At 37.7% G+C, this 21,572-nt stretch overlaps 3 protein-coding genes across 5 annotated transcripts; 1 reads left to right on the top strand and 2 right to left on the bottom strand.

Annotated features, from left to right (window-relative positions):
* Nucleotides 1-1,257: 1,257 nt before the first annotated feature.
* Nucleotides 1,258-10,726, bottom strand: LOC122080036. Of its 3 annotated transcripts, none has more exons than XM_042646893.1 (6): nt 10,395-10,724; nt 8,842-8,934; nt 7,809-8,046; nt 4,831-4,922; nt 2,007-2,114; nt 1,258-1,628 (listed from the first exon to the last, which is right to left on the bottom strand). In XM_042646893.1, exons 1-6 carry the CDS (start codon nt 10,455-10,457, stop codon nt 1,467-1,469), a joined length of 756 nt encoding a protein of 251 aa, XP_042502827.1. In that variant the 5' UTR covers nt 10,458-10,724; the 3' UTR covers nt 1,258-1,466. The 3 variants fall into 3 exon arrangements, with proteins under 3 accessions (XP_042502827.1, XP_042502828.1, XP_042502829.1); XM_042646894.1 differs by having other exon boundaries at nt 7,815-8,046; XM_042646895.1 differs by lacking the exon at nt 8,842-8,934 and having other exon boundaries at nt 10,395-10,726.
* LOC122079503 (50S ribosomal protein L12, chloroplastic-like) lies at nt 9,230-9,733 on the bottom strand (the record flags this gene model as incomplete). The annotated part of the gene is made up of 1 exon (XM_042646031.1): nt 9,230-9,733. A coding segment is annotated over one exon (504 nt), but the record flags the coding sequence as incomplete, so codon positions are not given.
* A 1,025-nt stretch (nt 10,727-11,751) lies between the features above and the next one.
* LOC122080038 (cytochrome c oxidase assembly factor 5) lies at nt 11,752-19,823 on the top strand. Its single transcript, XM_042646896.1, has 3 exons — nt 11,752-11,912; nt 12,327-12,431; nt 19,628-19,823. Exons 1-3 carry the CDS (start codon nt 11,844-11,846, stop codon nt 19,667-19,669), a joined length of 216 nt encoding a protein of 71 aa, XP_042502830.1. The 5' UTR covers nt 11,752-11,843; the 3' UTR covers nt 19,670-19,823.
* Nucleotides 19,824-21,572: the final 1,749 nt, after the last annotated feature.

Genomic DNA, 21,572 nt, shown 5'->3' with positions numbered 1-21,572 from the left:
TCTTAAAAGTTAAAGTCAGGGGTGTCAGAAAGTTTTCAACATTGAAATTAATTATCATTGTGTCATTTAAAAAAATTGTTACATACGTGAAATATTATGTCATTTTAAAAAATTGCTATTGTCCAGCACATATGTATTATACTAAAAAGGCGAAAAAAAAAAAGTTTAAATTTCTTTTTCTCCAACTTCTTAAGCCATTTAAGAAGAAGAAGGCTGTATGCAATGTATCTATAAAGGTTAGATGATAGCAAATATATATAATAGAATAAATATAAGTGTCCACGAATATATGTTTATAGTTGTGTAAATTAAATTTTGAAAGACAATTTGATTTCTTGGTGCATATCTAATGCCTTAACTTATCATTTACATTTAGATATTTTCCTCCTTGAACACTTGTTTTAGGAATGTTGACTTTGTCTTTCAATGGCTTAAGAGGGTTGACTCTAAACTGAATGTTGTCTATTAGGTTATGAATGATAACCTAAGAAATATGTGAATTATGAGTATATTTTCAATTTCAATAAAAATATTGACATATAACGGTATTCTAGACCATTTAAAAGGAATTAATTTATTAGGTATTAGAAGTCAATAACTATACTCTCTAGAACAAAATTTGTTCATTCAAAAATTATTTATTGCTAGTATGAAATATCTATTTCTTATTGTAGAGTATTTCCTCATCGAACATTTGTTTTAAGAATGATTACATTTTTAATGAATTAATAAAGGGTTGACTTTTTTGGATAAAATAAAAAGGTTGACCAGCTTGCTGACAAAACTGAGTTTTCATTATGAAATTTCCAACAACAATGTCAAACAGGGAATACAAAAACCCAAATATAGCTAGGGCTCTTCTCAAAAGGTTTCTTAATTTATTTCCCTTGTATGACCTTGTGTGACCCCAAGACAAGGTTTTGCTATCCTTCACCTGATTTGGCACAACTGAATTAAACCTCCAAGTCCTCTTCAGATTTCCAATTAGCAACAATTCGATGTTTTGATGTGCAAACACAAAATTTGGTAGGTCATCTCCCCTTTCCAATCCCTAGCAGGACCTCTAGACAAGGGTGAGAATACTGACTATCTTCTGACCTGCACAACTTGCCTGAGATTCAACCTTCCATTCTGCTTTTGGTGTCTAAAGTTGGGTAATGTTAACCTGTTCAGTAACAAAGTAGGATTTAGGTCATAAAAGTTTCAGTTTTTTCGCTTTAATTGTTAGTTTGAGTGCTTCAGAGAATGCATCACACCTGAATCAAACAGTAAGCATGTTGTACTCAACGTGGAAAAGTCATATACTGATCTTTCAAAAGTTGAGGATCTGCTATGGGAGGTAAGGCATAAATCAACAAATGAAAACTGGAAAGTCTTAAGACAATAGAAGAAGAAACATATAATTAAGGAACGAAATGTTTCACTAGTCTAGATGGATGTATTGACCATATACATAAGTATATGAACTACAATATAATCTCAAATGTCTTGCACGCCTCGCACTGCATATACAATGCAGTGATCTCAAATCGAGTCTCCATGCAGAACTTGGGAGTCAATCTGCATCCCGTATCAAGATGTTCTGTGTGAGCTTCTGCTAGACGGTCCTGCAAAATGTGCAAAGTAACCTGGCACAAAACATATGCAAGTGAATCAAAAGCATAGCAATTCAAACAAACTAAAATTAATCACATCTCTGAAATTGTTACTTTCTGCTTCTCTTAAGCTCCTATGACTTTATGGAACTTCCTTCCAAATGGAGAAATGAACAAAATAAGACATGGTGCTTGATTAATAGTAGAAATCACATGAACAAGAGAATGAACATTTTTTCAATTCATGATGAGAAAGCAGATGATCCAACCACAATATATAAATCACTTTTCATTAGGTGATATTATCAACTAGAGATCATTAGGTAATATGATATCAAGATATAAATCAATTTTGGAACACAAAGAGCAATAGGAGTATTGGATATCAAAAAATGGTGCAGATAGTATCACCTCATCCCCTCTATTGAGTTGTAGCTCACAAAGAGTGCAATATATAAAACGACGATTCTCTTGCAATTCTCCCCTCTTACAGATGGGACACCAAATCTCCTGGCGCACCTACCATTCACATTAGATTCTCCATCATTCGCATTTCCAAAAAGAAAAATAATAAATGTTAGATAGTGTAAGCAGAAGGAAGATGAAATCCTAGGATGATGAATTGGGTGGAGAGGGGTGAGAACTTATTTTCCGATCAGAGTGGAATAAAGCTATTTTGAGACCTTAATGTTCCACCCAACAGTAGAAACCAAGTCAATATTGCAATATGTTGGTCACAGATTTGAAACCTGAAACAGCCTCTCCTCCGACATTAGCCCCTTCCAGACCCTACAATAGCGGGAGCCTTGTGCACTGGGTTGCTCTTAGTAGAAACCAAGTCATTAACAGAAGAAACATCAACAGATGAAATAACATATGGAGAAAGCAGCAAACATATAGGTAGTGAAAAGTGTCAGATGAGTTGAAAGCAAATGGGTAACTAATCAAGGGAAATAGGGTTTAGAATCTCTCTTTCTTGGGGTGATAGGCGCAGTTCCAGCTGTAAGTGAAGGTAAGGCATACTGATTGCTTTCTTTAGGGAAAGCAAAGCATCAAACTGAAACTATTTCAGTAATTTAGAACTACCTTGAAAGTAAAATAAATTTTTATAGGAATGAGAAAAAAATATTATACTGAAATAAAGTGCAAAAAATTGGAAAACAACTTCCGTTTTTTTTCCCTGAATGTTGTTTCCCACCCCCCCCCCCCCACCGCCCCAAAAAAAAAAAAGGGGAATTTGGTCACTCCTCCAATTGCCACTCATTGAGGACAGTATCCCCATCATTATAGTCAGATACTTTTACTCACTCAGTCACTTGTCATGTTTTAGGCTTTCATCCCAATTGGAGTTTGCCGAGTGGCAAATAGAGCTTTGAAAATCCAGGAGTATGAGAGCATCCATAGTAGAAGTCGAAGAACTGTACTCTGTAAGCATGCATGGGCACACATTGAGATGTTGAGGGGCAAGTTTGGCCCTGTGAGACCAGACCTTCCCTGCCCGGCCCGCCCAGCCTTCCCTGTTATTTCTTCTTCTTCTTCTTCTCTGGCAGTGGCTCCCTGCCGCCCCTGCATCTCCCTTCCCCATCCCCAATTTCCGGCATCTCCCTTTCTCCTCCCCAGCCCTGTGTCTCCCTTCTCTTCACCAACCCCCAGTCCCATGTTTCCATACATATTTCTGCAGCCATTGTGGTATTTTTAAAACCCTAATTAAATTAAAGAATTGAATTTAACAATTAAGAGAGAAATACATGTAGATTTCACTATATCTCTTACTATAATTAGTTCTTACAAGGAAAGCTCAAGGACTACTTTTCATTACTATTATTTTCTTTACTTCCGCCAACTCTGTTTACTTTGTTCTGCAAAAGTGCGGATACAAAACCCTGTTCACAATTACAGGATTTCAGGCAGAATGAGATGGGAAACAAATATAGTTGAAGCCCTAATTGTTTGTATCTGTTTATTGAGATATTTCAATCATCAAGATAAAGCCCCATTGGAAAATGCTTATTTTTCTGGCAGGCTTCTGAAATAGGCATCCTAGGGTGTGTATGGCATTGTTTCTGTTCTAAAAAACTGTTTCTGAGTCAAAGATATCTTGGAGTAAGTGTACAAGAGAATGTTGTATGTGTATGGTATTAAAAAAGAAAAAAAAAAACAACGTATAGAATGCATATTAACAGAAGTGTGTCTTCTGCTGGCAATGGCTGAGGTGGTGATTTGGCCAAAAATCACAAATATCAAAGTTTTCAATTGAAATATGGTATTTATTATAAATCTTAAGTACAGTTTGGCGAAACAATCCAATTTTTTCCACCGAAATTTTGGCTGAAATCTTGTATTCCTTCAGTATTGCACTATATTTCTTTCAACAATTGTCAAAACTGAAAATTTTGCAAAATCTTGAACCATAGGTTTACCTCAGTACCCTAAGGATGTGCACCAAGGTCCTTCACGTGTATGAGAAGAAGAATAAGGAATCATGATTCCCAGGCTGCCTAAGGAGAAGGTTGTGCCCACCCCCGCTACAGAGGGATCAATTGCACGCAAATCTGCCACTTATAGGGATTGAAGCCAGCCAGAAAGAAATCAAGTGCCCGCCACCAAGAGAGAGGGATAGATGCACCCCAGGGATTGATTGACCAGAAATCGGATTGGTACTCGAACCAATGCTCCAATGCTGCCCTACGCTGTTCAGTTCAGCCTTTGCTGGCACTAGATGCGCTAATGCAAAGGACTGAACTTCACTCCACAAGAATGAAACTGTTGGGAGAGGTTTTTTTTTTTTTTTGGGGGGTTGGGGGGCATGGGGAATGAGAATTTTATGCACCAAACTCGAAGTGAAAATGCATCTTCATAGATTACGAACTCACCTTTTATTTTGTTTTTGTGTCGGTGTGTTTAAACCTCATTGCTAAATAAATGCATCTGTACTCAATTTTTTTTTCTGTTAAAGAAATCAAAGGTAATATTAATGAAATGTTTGTGAAGCTTCTTTTCGATTGAGCATGACTCCCCCCACCTCTCTCTCTCTCTCTCTCTCTCTCTCTCTCTTGTGTAGCCCATGTATTTACTAAAGAGTTTCTTTTGTTATCTGAAAGAAAAGAACTAGTGCAAACTATAGCATTCAAAACAATCATATGTTACACATTTATACCAATAAACATAATATAAATGAGCAAGAACACATATATTGCAGCTGTAGGCATATAATAAATTAATTCTGTATGCATACCTGGCCATCACTCAGCTTCATATGCTCCAAAACTGCACAAGCTAAGTAATCATCTTCTTTGTCTTCCCAAGTTCCATCATATTCTTCCAGCTCTGCAAGAAGCTGCTTCAATCAATTAAGTTCATAAGAAGAGAGTGGTAAAGGTACATATTTTGGGCAAAGATAGATCATCTACTTTTTTACTATAAAAGGGGGAAAATAGAGCCACTTTACTAAACCAATTCAGGGTCAAAGCTTCTAAAAGATTTAACAGAGTAATAGTGATTCCATTTAACTTAAGTTCGTCTAGGGTGGAGCGAGGAAAGCCATTGGGAATTGCTTGTGTGAGAATCACGGTCCTCATCTGTTTGGTAATGGGAGCAAAGTGGTGCTGTGCGAATTTGATTAGATGATATTGAGGCCTTAAATGAAAATCCAATGGCTTACTATTCTCCATTGATTATCGAGCCATGGCTGTTCGTCAGGTAGATTGGAATCTTATGTTGTGTCAAGGGTAGGGATTAGTTGATTTTTGAGATGAATATGCCAAGATGATGATCAAAATGTGGGCAGATTCCTATTGTAACTGGCATAAAGTTTATCATATCTATTGATGATTCTCTCTCAGTCACTTCTCCCCTCTGCTCCCTCTCTGGACTCCTGTCACCCTCCCCCTCAAGATATGAGTTCAATGCCAATGAGTAACACAGGGTAAAACATTCCTGGTCTGCACAGACCACGTAACTTTGACGGTCCTGCACACATGTATAGTCACATGGCCAGCTCAGATGAGGCAAAAATTTTGTGGATAAGTAGACCATGAGGTCCCCTGCTTTCATGCCAAGTTTCCGCCCAAAATGGAGTTTGCAAAGTGGGGGCAAGATAAAGCTTGAAAAATTCAGGATTATGAAAAAGGCTAATGGACTACCTGGTGGGTGAATGGACATACACTGGATGGTATATCATTGAATTTGAGGCTGAAAGTTGACAAATGGGAAATCTTGATAATTTCCTAAATATCAAACAGTCAGAATAGAAAAAGCATCTATCCATGTAGCAAAACTATACAGCCAGGTAAAGCAAATCGCCTGCACAAACCAGGAAGCCTTCCACCTCATAAGTATATATACCATTTGAAACAAAGAAACTGATGCAGTTCAAAAGAACAAGAAACCAGCAGCAAATCAGACCATCAAACTAGGCCAAGAATGGACCAATACGCTGGATTTTGAATGCGTAATATGGGTAATTAGTTGACTATTTTTAGGTTTTCTATTGTAATGGGTCAAATCTATGAGCCTAAATATTAGGGATTTAAGCCCTATATGGGATTAGTGTTAGTTTCTACTTTACTAGTGTTCCTAGATGGGTTGAATAGATATGATACATTCCAACCATAATTTCTATTTTGTTAAATTCTAGAAGAGTTTTGACTTTTTGGAAAAGTTAAGTTGTAAGGGATTCTCCCTACCATACATAGAGGTTTCCTATTTCGCTTATTTCCATGAAGTTACAAATAAAATGTAGGGGATCACACCCACTACTAATGATCTTAGACAAAAAAGAAGCGATGGTGGCTTTGTGCTGTGTTTCCTTTTGAGATGTAAGATGGGCTGTGCGACAGAGTTGCAAGGTGAGAGACTTTGCATGGTCAAAAAAAGGGGAAAAAAAATATCTATAATTGATTTTTGTTCGTCCCTAAATCATCGGTTGCTTGTGATTGATCTCCCACTGGTTCTTCATTGGTTCAAGATTAGCACACCATGAGAAACATATATATATATATATATATATAAAATGAGTGTTTTGGAGTTGAGGATTTGTTTAGGTGGATGGCAAGACTAGGAGGGAAAGAATTATAAATAAATACATTCCAGGGAACTGAGTTAAACCAATAAGTAACGAAGTTGGCTGAGATGGTCTGGATAATGACCGATAGAGCACTGGTAAGGAGTCTATTGTGCAAAATTGAAGGTAGTAAAAGTATAAGTGGTAGGCCAAAGATGTACAAGGTGGAGTCAGCGGAAAGGATATGAGTGCTCAGGAGTTAACAGCTCGATGTATCTAAAGAGGAATGGTGAGACAAGTTGGGTTGGGTATGAACCTATTTACTGAGAAAACGACTTAGTTGCATTGAGTTGAAGGTATCGTAATCCAGTAATATGTAGTACAATCCTCATACAGATAACATGTGTCAAGATCTAATCGAACATATTCTTGAAGAGAAGCAACCACAAAAAACTCAACTCAACTAAACCTTTCTAACTAAATGGGGTGGGCTACTCAGATCTTGTTTCATAGGACTATCATCCGTCCAGCTGTGATGTATGAGGCTGAATGTTGGGTAGTTAAAAAGTGCATATAAATAAACCAAGTGTAGCGGAGATGAGGATGGTGAGATGGATGAGTGGGAAAACTAGGAAGAATAAAGCAAAGAATGGCCATATAAGAGTTGGGTTGGGTGTAGCTCTGATTCACAATAAGCTTAGCGAGAGTCATTTGACGTGGCATGACTATGTCCAACAGAGGCCTTCGGATGTCCCAGTAAGGAGGAGTGACTTGATTCAGATTGAGTGAACCATAAGAGCCAGGGGCATATCTGAAATAACCATAGGAGAAGTGATGAGGAAACGCATGCTTAGTTTGAGGCCTCATATCTTGTATGGCTTTGAATTGTGCTGATTGGAGAACAAGGATCCATGTGGTGGACCCCATTTAGTTGGGATAAGGCTATGTTGTTGTACTTAGATCCTGTTTCACTATTCAAGTTTGATTGAACCATGTTCGTGGTGAACCTAGAGTCATTCATATCCTTTCCCGCCAGTTCTTCCCAAGTAATTCTCGGTCTACCACTTGCACTTGTAACTTCTCAAAATTGCAGAAAAGCAACTAAAAAATCCTTTGAAAATAAAAAAGACAAGAATTTTTTGAAATGTGGGATCTAAAATCTGGAAACCACTTATTTTCAAAAACTAGAATAAAAATGCTATAAAATTTACCCTTACTAGTCAGTTCCTCCTTGAGATCTTCATAAAATATCTTTTGCAGTTCTAGCATTATCTTTTCACATTCGCTTTCAGCTGACTGAGAAGACTTGTGAACACCATCATATTCCCACAGAGTATCACTGTCTTCAACTGCACAAATTGAGATTTCCACATCACCATCCAAAGATGAGCCTTTTATCTTTTTCAGTTCCTCAGAAACTATGTCTCTGAAAGCATATTTCATAATTTCCTGCAACCAAATAATTATATACATAAGCAATAGGATCCAAACAAATAAATTGACAACAAACATACATATATATATATATAGGCAGAATAAGTGATGAATAAACAAGATATGGGATATTGAAACTTGGAACTGAACTCACAAAGAAATAACATCAATAATGAAAAAAGTATATGCAAAGACGATGTCGATGATGAGAACATTAGGTCTAATTGGAGAAAATCTTTGAGGACATGGGGTGCTTCTGATGATCAGAAAGCTAATTGGCAGTCTTTATGTTGGAAAGTGAAGCAGATCATTGGTCAAAGTTTCCGACGATTTCAATGTAACCTGCGAACAGGTAGAGGTTCTCCAACTGCACAAATAGGGTTGGGAAGTTGGATTTGGTATGCTTTGCCAAATCAAACTCTATTTCTCCCTTTTACTACAATTAAACCTTGACTGGCATGTAAGTAGAAAGGTTTAGATTTGATTTTGTGGTAAAAAATGCATGGTATGATTGAGTCATAGTTCAATTTATTTTTCTTGAATTGGGACTCTTATGTATCTGGGAAAATTTTCTTGTATGGAGCCCTATGCTATAGCCCTAACTTCCAATGCTAGAATTCTAATAGAATTACAATCAGCTTACTTAATTAGAAAGCTTAAACCATCACCGATGGAAACCAAATAGTAACAAAATCTGAAAGTTCATTACATGCCATAAACTGTAAAACTAGAATTTGCTTAAGAATACAAACAGAAATCTAACATTGGTACAATTTCTACTTTGAAAAACGAGAATTTCAAAGAGAGAACCTCCTGATTAGAAGAGGATTCCGCAGGTAATCTCATTTTCCAAAGCAAGCGGTTCCGGCTCTCCTTTACCCTCCTGAAACAGTTCTCCCGCAGCTGCAACCAACACAAGGGGCCCGTTTGATAACGTAACCAGAAACGTGTTTCTGTGTTTTCTTGTTCTCAGAAACACAGAAACGGCATAAATACCGTTTGGTAAAAGTGTTCTGTTCCACTTGTTTCTTGAAACATAAATTGAAATTTATAACAATTTATGCTTCAAGAAACATGAATGACGAAACAAGTTTTACTTGTTTCGCTTGTTTCTCGAAACAAAAAAGGGGCACAATTCCACGATCGACCGACACACCAACTTAAAAATCTATGAAAATTTATCATGTTCATTCGAAGATCAACACCCCCCTTCCTCTGAGGTTCCCTCCTTGAATTTCTTCGGTAATCCTTCAATCAACTCCTTCGCTTCCTTCAACGCCAGATTCGTAAGTGCTCTCACGACCTTAATCGTTGCAATCCTCACGTTACTCGGCACTTCCTCGATAAGAACATCGAACTCCGTTTGCTCCTCAACGACGGCTGGTTCCGCATCGGCAACGGCACCAGGCGCTACGGCAACAGCCGCCGGTGCGAAGGCAGCAGCAGAGACACTGAGCTCTTCCTGTAACCAGTCAACGAGGCTGCGAGCTTCTTCTAGGGTTAGGTTTTTGAGCTCGTTTCCAATCTTCTCTACTTTCTCTGGTACGGCAACGGCGCAAATAGGGGGAAGGAAGTTGGCTTTGCGGGACAATTTGGGGCTTCGAATCGGGAAATCTAGGGTTTGCTTCGGGAAAGAGGTGGAAGAATGGGAAGGACACGCAGAGGATGGAGTCGAAGTCGGCGAACGAAGCTGGTTTCCTTTTCATGTAGTAAACCTCTTCCACAATTCTTGATCCCAAAGCTGGTTTCCTTTTCAATAACGACTCTGTTCTCATCACTGCCGATATCCTCGTATTGAATGAATCCATTTCCTTCACCCGTGATAACAATCGAACTCTGGTGTTTGTTTTGAATGTCGGTGTTGAACCAGAAACCTGGGTTTAACCACATGCATAGAGACTCGTATGGCCGCTAATAAGAGTTTCAAGAAACAAAGTTTATCAAACACCCAAAATTCTGTTTCTGTTCCCATAAACGAAAATTTATGTTTCTGCCGTTTCTTGAAACAGAAACAGCAGAAGCGTTATCAAACGGGCCCAAGGAATCTCATCAAAAGCAATCCAAAAATAGAATCTAAAACCCCACTTATACAGTAAGAATTTCAATAAGTCTCAATTAGAAAGTAGAATTTATATTATTAAACAGAAGATAGTGCAACATAAGAGAAAGAAAAATAAACCACGGATCTCTTGGAATCCAACAATATTTTGTAGGAAAATTAAACTAAATTATATTAAAATAACAGAAGAGGGGAAGAGAACCCAGTTGAAGTAGGGGAAAAATCATCAAAGAACTGTGAGGAAGTTTAAGCTGAGAGAGAAGGAAAGTGAAGCAAGCAACAGATGTAAGTAGATAATGGGTACCTTTTCCTTCCAATTGGGCTTATGGGATTTCACCAAAAGCCTTCTGGGTACACGATCCTCCATTGATTTGCCTCCGTGACGTCTGAAATTTATTGGGTTTTAGGTTGCATAATCTGAAATGGGGTTTTCTTTTACAGAATCAATCGAACAGATACAACAAAAACTCCAAAACAGTGAAGGAATTATTACTTATTGTGAACAATCCGAATTTGAAAGGGAGATTGGTTGAGTTTGAACTCAAGAACCAGGGAAAAGTGGCTATTATTTCCCGCCAACATAGGCAGTAAGAAAGGTGGGAATGTGGGATCGGTTTCCCTTCCCGGCTTTTCCGTTTGCAGGTGAAGGAAAACTTTTCCTTTTGGATTTGTTACCTGGTCCGTTCGGAATTTGGGCCGGATTAATTCCATTTGGTTTGGCCTACACATACCTCAACTTAAGACGTCTTGACGATGACGTAAGGGTTTGTTTCGATTTCATATTAAAGTTGTTTACTAAATCGATTTTTAATTAAACTGGTTATTATTTGATTCAGTTTTGGTTCATGGTATCATGGAAAAAAAATTTATAGACCTGATTTCGATTTTGAACCGATAAATCATTAAGTCATATAATATCGACCATGAATCGAATAAATCCTATTTAGATGAATAAAATAAATTTTCAGATCAATCAAACTGATTTGCGAATCATATAATAAAAAATTGAGAAATACCTCTTATTGTGGTGGTGGTTGTTAGTTACAGACTTACAATAGAGCGTTGGCCTAATTCTTGGGCTCTTATCCGAAGGGCCTATTAACCCTCGACAAGATTGACCTATAATAAAAAAAATCCATATAATAATAAAGCAACTACTTCAATCCTATTTATCCATTCAAAAGCCATGGAATTTGGTTACGTTGACCTCTTCACAGTGGTCTTATTTGTTGAGTTTTTCACTCATTCCTCTCCTCAAGTTGGGTAAGTGATTGAAATCTAACTTTCGGTCTTGATACCTTTGTCTTTGACTTCCTCTTCTCTTACCTTGTTTCAAAACTAACATCTCTCCTCATCAACTATATCAATTTAAGAGATTTTAGATTGAAATAATAATTATAAAACGAATTGATTTACAAGAAAAATATGTGTAAATCAAAGTCAATCTTACTTGTATTGTAAGTTATTTTCTTATCCAATTTTCCTTAAAATTAAGACCAGGAATCAATTACAAACGGTATTGGCAATCAGATTTGATTTGGGAACTTAAAACCGGTTAGTAATCGGTTCTATTTTTATTTCATGTCAATTAAAATATGAACCAAACCATTTGAACCGAACCGATTAGCAACTGATTCCGGATGACGGTAACTCTAGGGAAGTTTCTACGCAAAAAAAAAAAGAAGGGAAGTGAAGAACTGAAGTAGCCGTCTTCGTTTCGCAGAAGAAAGCTTCTGAGAGAAAAGACGACGCCATGGCCAAGTCTTGCAAGGGCCTTGCTATGGAACTCGTAAAGTGTCTCAGCGAAAGCGATTGCATCAAGGTAATCCATCTCTTTCACTTTCTCTTCGCGATTTTGTGGCTTAAAACTTGTTTCCTCGTTCTTTAATTCTTTCCGGGGAGATTAATTTTATCTTGCGTATGCTCTGTAGAAAAATATGACAATCCGTTGATCCATGATCGGAAATCGCATTGCTTTTAGCTAGGTCTGTTTCCTCTAATCTGGCAACCGATTTTGTATATAACCAGTAAGATGGATGGGAATATCAATTGAGTTTAAGAGATTTATGACTAACTTTGGTTTGTTAAATGATTTTTGAATTTTGTTAATTCAATTTCCATTGTGACTTCTCCTATGACGGTTGGAAATTATCTTGCATAAGATAAGGTGGATTCTTTTGTTCTTTGTTTTTCGGCTGCATCTTGAAAATTTACAATATTGTTTACCTGCGTTCAGGTTCAGAAGCGATCATATAGGGAATGTGCTGGGGAAAAGACCCCAGCTATATCGAGTGAATGCGTGGGTCTGAGGGAAACATATTTCAATTGCAAGAGAGGCCAGGCATGTTCAATTATTTATTTAATTTTTTCCCATGCATTTGATAGACAGAAAACTTTGTGTTCATGCTTGTAGCAGTCCAAGTTATTCTCCTTCCCCACAAACCCCCCCACCCCCCAAAAAAAAAAAAAAAAAAAAAAAAAATTCCTCCTATATGTCATTATTGCAATAGACAATTTGTCAATGACATTGGCATTTTACTATCGAGCCTTTTATGAGAGACAGCCTCATTTTGCTGAAGTGCAGGTATAACTTGCTTACATGCTTTATATATTTGGCGTACTTTTGGAAGCTCTCTCCCCCACCCCCTGAAGTAACATTGTGCCAAAGAACGTGTAAGAAAAAAAAAAAAAAAATGCAAAAATAGAAAAATAAAAAAATAGCAAGGAAGAAAAAGATAATGATTCATTTTTTGGTAAATTCTGTTTGTCATAAAGTTTCTGCATTCTATTTGTCATGAAGTTTCAGTATTCAACCTTTCAATGTCTCAAGTCACTCAAATCATTCCCAACCCTTTTCTCTACTAGTTCTTCAAGCTTCAATAAAACTGGCTTGACCCCTACTCTGAGTAGCTAGTTCTTTTTAATTCAGCTTGCCATTTCCTACAACAACAAAAAAAACAACAAACTCAACCTTATCCCAACTTAATGGGGTTGGCTACATCCTACATGGATCTTTACAAAAAAAAAAGTGAGAATAAAAGGAAAATAACACATACTAGCAAGTTAAGAAAATATCAACTAAATGGGGTCGGTTGCATTGATCCTTTGCCCTCCAAACGGCTCTTTCTAATATCATACTAAGGGCAAGACCTAGACTATGCATGTCATTCCTCACGACTTCTCCTATGGTTTTTTTTTGTCTGCCCCTACTATTATAGCTCCTTCAATTTGAATCAGATCACTCCTCTTTACTAGGGCATTCCCAGGCCTTTGTTAAACATGGCTATACCACCTCAAACGACTTTCTCGGAGCTTATAATTGATCGGGGAAACTCCCAACTCAGCTCTAATATATTCATTCTTTACTTTATCCTTTCTAGTTTTTCTGCACATCCATTTTAACATCCTCATCTTTGCTACGCATATATTTTTATATGACACTTCTTAACTACCCAACATTCTGCCCCATACATCACAGCCGGTCGTATAATAGTCCTATAGAATTTTCCTTTAAGCTTTAAAAGAATACGTATGTCACACAACACTCTGGTCGCCCTTCTCTACTTCATCCATCCCATTTTAATTCTCTATGAAACATCATCCTCTATTTTACCTTATTTATTTATGATTGACCCCAAATATAAGAAATAGTCACTTTGCGGTATATCTCTCTATTCAATATTCATCATATCGTTATCCATCGTAGTGTGACTAAAGTTACACATCATATACTCCATCTTCGATCTACTTATATTAAAACCTCTCGTTGCTGAGGTTGATCTCCATAACTCCAACTTAGCGTTAATCCATGTTTTTGTCTCATCCACCAAAATATCATCAGTGAAGAGCATACACCACGGGAATGTTCTTGGTTAAATCATCCATGATAAGCGCAAACAAATAAGGGCTTAAGGCTGATCCCTAGTGTAACCTAGTTGGAATTGGGAATTCATTGCCTTGGCCTCCCATAGTTCTCACACTAGTTGCCATGCCCTCATACATATTGTTGATTATATACACATTTACTTGACACCTCTCTCTTCTCTAGTACATTAACGATTAAATCTCTAGGGACTCTTTATCATAGGATTTTTCTAGGTCAATAAAGACCATATAGAGATCCTTTTTGTGGGCTCTATATCTTTCTATGAGCCTCCTCAGTAGGTAAATAGCCTTTTTCATGGATCTACCTGGCATAAAACCAAATTGGTTCTCTGAGATAATAGTTTCTCTTCTTAGGCAAGCTTTAATAACATTCTCCCATCATTTCATAGTATGATTCATTAGTTTTATGCATATATAGTTAATGCAACTCTGAGTATCACCTTTATTTTTGTAGATTGGAATTACAGTGCTTCTCCTCCAATCATCTAGCATTTTCCTTGTGTTCATAGTCTTGTTAAACAGATTGGTTAACTAAGAAACCTCACAAAGTCCTAAGCTCTTCCACGTTCTATTGGGACTTTATTTGGGCCTAGTGTCTTGCCTACTTTTATCTTCCTTAAGGCTTTTTAACTTTGGCCACTCAAACCTTTCGTATATATCTATGCCATGTGGTGTCTTGATGAATAATGCAATCTTCTGGGTCATTCCTACTCGATTTGTCTCCGTTTACTAGATCGCAATCATACTCATCCCATATTTTCATATTGTTCTCATCCCTTACCAGCATTTTCCATCAGCACTTTTGATACATCTCACATGATCGCAATCTCTGTTCTTTCTTTCTCTCATTTTAGGTATCTTGTAGATAGCTTTTACCCCCTCCAGCTTACTATTTCCTCCTCTTCTTATTTCCAATATGCCATACTCATAGAAACTGTCAACGAAGAACAAAACTAGCAATAAGATGGTTTTATCACATTGAATTCAAAGATAATCTCTGCTGGTAACCTATGGAATAGTCGTTGATGATCTCCATGCTCGAAATATTCGAAAAGTAGAATTGGCGGTAGATTGCTACATGTCACATGCTCAGAAGATTGACCCACTACCAATGCTCAATAGGTGCAAATGGTCTTGAAACATACGATTACTCAACATTTGTTATGTGTGGATCCTATTAAATTTCAGTGGCCAGTTTATAAACCCATATTGGTTCATGTGGTGGGATAACAGGGGTTCTGCTTCAAGGTGTCTTTTCTTTTCTTTTTCATCCCTTCAACAACCTTCTAATTAAAGGTGATGATTTAATTCTAAACTGTTCAAGGTGAAGATTAGAACTGGGAAACTAAGGCTTTGGTGACATATGGTATGACTGTGAATAACTGCTTGAAGGATGAGAAAAGCTGTTCATGCACTTTAGTCATTGCTGTGGGTTGCACAAATCATTTGTCTTGTGTTACTTCATTAGTATTACTATTTCAGGTAAAAACACTTTGAAACTGTTCATCAAAAGCATACAAACTTGGCTCAGAATCTTTCTAAGATTTTTACATCCTTAAGGTATAATGTCTGTAATCTTAAATGACTATGCTTTTTTTTAAGTTATATCCTAGACCTCTTGTTATTCAGCAGGGATATAACGTCACAGCTGCAATATAGTATCTCGGGTTTTTAGTTACACCAGGGTGATCCCTTTCTACCCTCCTCTTTGTTAGTTTGATCGGGAGCTTCCTGCCCAGGGTCATACATTGAGCCCAACTTCTGCTTCCTAAATATCGATAGATCAATCCAGCCTTTTTTTTTTGGTGGTGAATCAGCCTCTTAGTTATGTCAACTGGTCAAACTTGATGGAGTATGCACTCAGCCTCTTATTTTGTTTGGGAGAGCCACAAAAATTGCATTCACTAGGGTTATATGAGATGATATAGCCAGTGGCATGGATGTAAGGCTTTCATATTATTTGGCCTCTGAAGGTTCACCAAGATCTTCGGAGGAATTTGACAATTGGAAAATTAATCAAATATTGTCAACCTTCTAGAATTCTTAATGTTGAGAACATAGTGCCAGGATGTTTTGTAATGATAATTTTTTAGTTAGGTTATTTGTAATTCATCATAAGTGCTGTCCTTAGTTGTTTTTGGGGTTATTGCCCTTATTTGTAATTATGAAAAGTTTATACTATAAATAAATATGCTGTCCTAATTTAGACTAATCCAGTCTAGCCATACGGGCAGCCTTCTCTTCATTTCTTCTCTTCTTCCTATGCTGCACTGATCATTACCTGTTCCTATTTTATCACATGGTATTAGAGCAGGTTTGATTAGTGGGTTGTATTCGTTTCTTCTCTTCGGTGTATTGAGAGTTCTTTTCAGAGTTCTTTCTTCATTGTATTGTGCAGCGACCTATTGCTACTGTCTTTTTTTTTTCCGGGGGGGGGCGGGGGGGGCGGGTGGGGTTGAATAAAAATTCGTCACCTAAAGGAGAAAAGATACAAGGGGCCCCTAAGAAAGGGGGAAAGAGAGATAAATAAATAAATAAAGAATAAAAAAAACAACAAAACAAAGCCACACCCACCCTAGAATAAGTGAAGAAGACTCTAAGAGACAACAATTAGCCTATGTCTAAGAAAGTCAACACATCTAGCAAGGGTCATAGACAACTTACTTCTGACATAAGAAAGAATAGTGTCCCAAATCTGCTGGAATGATTTGGATTTGGGAGTCCACCTTATGAGGCTTCATTCAAACCAAATATGATAAATAGCGGCGCCGAAGCCTAGCTTGCCCACATGATCGCAGACTGAGTTACCACCAAAAGACATGCCCACTCCAAACCCATTTGTGGTGAAACGGAAAAATTCTTCTTCTTTGGGGCCAACATCTAGAGAGTAGGCCATTCCAATTCCAAATTAAAGAGGAGAAGGGGCAGCAGAAGAAGAGGAGGGTGGCATCTTCATTGGCATTCCAACAAAGGCAGCATGAAGGAGGAGCAGGGATAGGTCTCTGAATAAGGAAAGACTGTGTGGGAAGGCAGTGAGAGAGAGCTCACCAAGTTGTGAAGTTTTGGCGGGGGATGTGGAACTTGAACCAAACCAAGTTGCAAAAAGGAACAAGCGGGGTGACAAGTTCGGAGATCTTAAGCCGACTTGGAACTGAAGAGCCCTGTGGAAGAGGCAGACAAAGAAACAAGATCACCACGACCAGAGGGCTTTCTAGGATACCTGGCAGAACAGACCAAATAGAAAACCACTGAGGGGAGGAGGAAGGGGGGTCCAATCATCATCCCATATAATGTCCGAAACCTTGGCCAATTTGTTAGATTAGCTTTGAATGGATCTATCTCCCACTAAATGAAGGACTGCATGAGGGCGCCAATAGTCCAGCCATAAATTGGTAGAGGCACCATCATCGATCAAGGAGTTGATAACTCCATAAGCAAGAGGTCTGAGCTTCTGAAGCTTTATCCAGACCCAAGAAGCATCAGGGATAAGGGAGCCCTCGAAATGGAGTCATTACGGGCTGCTCTGTTTTTATTCTATTCATGATGTAGTTCCTTGTTGAATCAATACCAAAACAAGGGTTTCTTATGTTGAAGAAGATTGTTATCTTCGTGGAGCATATTGGTACGCTGGGCATGATGATATCTGAGGTACATCCTATCTTGCGGTACTGCTGTATATATTGCTGCTGGAATTGACTGGCAAGTTGCAACTTCTGTGTTTGTGGGTTTCTTTTGCAGCCTATGGTTGCTTTTCTTTGGGGGGGGGGGGTTTCTGGGTCAGAAATTAGGTGCTGCCATTTTGAGATGTCCTTTCTCTTAATCTTGTCATTGTTGCTATTCTATTTTGTTCTTCTTCTTTCCACCCTATTTATGGCTATTCACTTACATGGTTACTATTGGTGCTCTGTTTCTGGCATTAGTTACGGTCCAACAATATTGGGTTGATCTCCCATGCCCCTCATCTTTTCACCCTGAGATTTGGTGTGCTAATACCTACGCTGAGGGCTATCCAATCTGTGAAGTTTAGTAGCAAATGCCTATGGGGTCTGTGAGAGAACACTTGAATTAAAGAGCTGGTTTCCCTTCTATCACCGGATGCAGTTTCAGAACATTATTTCTCCCTTGATACTTGATCTTTCTAGTTGTAGTTGGTTGCATTTTGGATGGTCTATGAGGAGGGCCTTAAGTTCAACTCAAACGGACTTAGTATGAGGGAGTTCTTCCACTCGAAATCCGTTCTGGTCCTACCGCTGCTGTTCCCCATTTGAAGGTTGAAGACAACCTAATTCATGGTTTGCTTTTAAAAACCCTAGTTCTATTTTTCCAATATTACCCTTGCCTTTCATTCAATGTATGTCTATTAAATAGTTTCATTCCAAATCTACTCTTGCCCTTCAATATCAATAACTTGCTCATCCCTGTCCGCTACCTTCCTAAGTTACCTTAAGAATCTGGTTAGTTACGTTTCTTCCACTGCCCTTGCAACTTTGAAATATTTTCAATTCTGTTATTACCTTTTACTGTTCTTTCCTCTTGATTTTTCAACTTATTCTCTTGAGCAAAAGTCCCTGTATTGGATCTGGAACAGTGGTTTAATTGATGGCTAGAAAATTTATTTATTACCTGGATGATACATTTCGTATCTCTGTTAAGTGTTGGAGACTGGAAGCTTCAATCCTCTAGGATAATGTTACGGTTACGTTTCACTCCACCCCCCCCCCGTTTTCTCTCCTCCCAAGCATTTTGAATAAAAATAATTGCTTCCTTTAGAGATTAATATCACTGTGCAGGGGTGATGCAGAAGACATCTAAGCTGTTGCTATGGAATTTGGAGTCGGGCCTTCGTAGATGGGAAATTCAGCAATGCAAACCAAGAACACTTGAATTTTGAGTTTTAGAGCTGTGGGAGATTTGAGTGTAGTGGCTTTGAGATTTTACTTTTCCTAGAATTAATCCCTCTATTTCATGTCTGGAATTGTAATCCCCTCGACATTGCCATGCACCTCAGCGCCAGATGGTTTCCTTGCCAGGGTATCAGTCTTCTGGCAGTTCATTTTGTTGACAAATCCAGAACTGCAGGATTCTAATTTGTTAGATGAAGCACACGAAGTTTCTAACTGAGAATTCACAATTGAACTGTTTAGTGCCGTATTGATTTATTTGGGTATTTCGGGGTTGGGGGTGAGGATGGGTTAGGAACAACTTGAGCGCTATTGAAGCATCCAAATTCTGAAATGTGTAAAACCTCAAATGCTGAATGTTCTTGCTCATATGAACAGCTTTCTAATATTTTCTGTGCCCTGCCTACCAACCAAGAATTGTAGAGAGCAACTGGCTGGCAAATGAATTAGCAGTTCTTCAGAACAAGCAATTACTGTGAAAACTGCGATAACCTCCAATAGGCTTTTATAGCTTTAAATTAGAAAAAATAAAAATGAGAATTTCCTTTTTAAAATGTTTGCCTTTCTAAATGTTGTTAGCTAGGCTTGTAGTGAAAGATCAAAATTCTGAATTTTTTATCTAATAAGCTGACTGCAATAATCTGGTTGTTTGGACAAGTACTACCAAATTGCAATGAACTTTTGAGGTTAGTTTGCTTCATGATATTGACAGTTCAAGTTTATGATCTGTGAATCTCTTCTTCCTTTTCAGGTTGACATGAGAGCTCGGATTCGTGGGAACAAGGGCTACTAGATGGTTTGATGTTCAATATTATGCCATACCTTGATTTTGTATAGGTTTCATTTACTCAAAATCAATGTATTACCACACTGAGCATATTATAACACTTTTGTTTGTATTACTGATGAAAACCATATAGAGCTGAGTTGAATTTTCCCATGCTCAACGGAAATGCTCGTCACAAACTAATTGTCCACTGTTACATTAAATTACAACCTCGGTTGAACAAGCACTATTATGTTTAATAGGAGAGGTATAGGCATGCCGCCGATATCAAGTATGCTAGCGGATAGTACCAATGGTGTCACATGATGGAGTATCGTTCAGGAAGGAAATGAGGGTCATTTCAGAAAAAAGGGAAGAGAGATACAGACACAATGGGTGCTAGCATACTTGATATTGGGGGCATACCTAGCCTTTTCCCATGTTTAATATAAGCCATTATCACATGAATTGCAAACTTGTTGACTTAGAATATTTTTTAGTTTTTTTATATCACTGTTTGATCTGCTTAACTTATAAGAATTTTGATTAAATAGATTTTGTTGATTTTGGCTAAGCCTTGGTTGACTGATAACATTATTATTATTATTATTTTTAGTACTAAAGATAGCTGTATGATTCAAATGGTAGAATAGAAAAATTGTTTAGCCAACCCCATTTAGTTGGGAAAATGTTTAGTTGATTTGAATTGTCGACTTGCTTAAGTTAGTGGAAACTTGAATATTAAGATTTGGGAGGGGGATCATTGCCCAGCTGCATGGCCACTGCATCAACGTACCAATATGAGTGTGTACATTAGCATCCAACCAGAGAGGCTGATGCAGATTAATTACCAAAATAGGCTTGTTTTATTAGGAATAAGCCTAGGGTTGGGTTCCATACATGTTAGGCTTTTGATCCCATGTGTTTTGAGTGTAATAGACCACTTTTATGGGTCTAAAAAGGGGGCTCTAAGATTGAGTACGGGATTACTAGTTAATTTCCATTTTCATTAATTTCCTTTCTAGTTGGGCTTGATTTGAGTTATATTTGTTTCCTTATGAGTCAAATTATTAATTGAGTCAAGTCCTTAGTAGTTAGTTTCCTTTTTCAACTAGTTTCTAATTTCAGTTTTTAGTAGCTATTGTATTAGGAGAATATTTGGTTTCCTTTTTGAGGAATCTTCTATTTTGTAATTCCCTCCCCCATTAACATTATAAATAAAGAAGAGGAGGCTCCTAAAGGCCTAGATGATTTTGATAAAAAAATTAATGGTTGTTGCTGTTGTCTTCTACATGGAGATTTGTCTTGTGTTTGATCAAGGCTGATGAAATTGGTGTTTGATCCAATTGACTCTCAGCGGTGTGAAGCACAAGAGGTCCTCTTCCTTAACTCATCTTCTTCTTCTCTCAACTACACAAAGTGTTATTGATCTGCTCAAGTTCTTATAGGTATTAAATTCAGTTTTCCTTATCAGTTCTGCCCCCGAAAATTGCATACTCTATTAGCAATTTTTAGAACCTGCCCAGACCTAACCAGCCATCAGTTTTGGCTGATTTTTGGATCGAAGTTAGGTCCTACCTAAGGGGGAACTCGACCCAAAGGGGAACCTTTTCTTTCAAAGTGTTCAAGAGATATTAGAAATCTCCCAAATTTTGTCTTCTAGTGACCTATTCTACCCATATTTGAAATCGATAGACTGACTCTAATTTCCTTGGTTTCCTATGGTGTTTATTCATGATTTATGACCTGTTCTTACTCCATATCAGTACCTGTTATGTCTCTTCATATCTGATTATATTTTGGTCACAAAATCCTTCACTTCTGGAATCGACAGCCTAATTTCCAGAATTGATTTCTTCATTATTTCTGATCTATTTGTATTGCTGTTCTATTCTAGTGGTTCTTTTGATAGAAAGATCCTACAGTTGAG

Source organism: Macadamia integrifolia, chromosome 5 (genome assembly GCF_013358625.1).
Source record: "Macadamia integrifolia cultivar HAES 741 chromosome 5, SCU_Mint_v3, whole genome shotgun sequence".
NCBI lineage: Eukaryota > Viridiplantae > Streptophyta > Magnoliopsida > Proteales > Proteaceae > Macadamia > Macadamia integrifolia.
The sequence above is the reverse complement of the archived record's forward strand: the minus strand, read 5'-3'. Positions and strand labels throughout refer to the sequence as shown.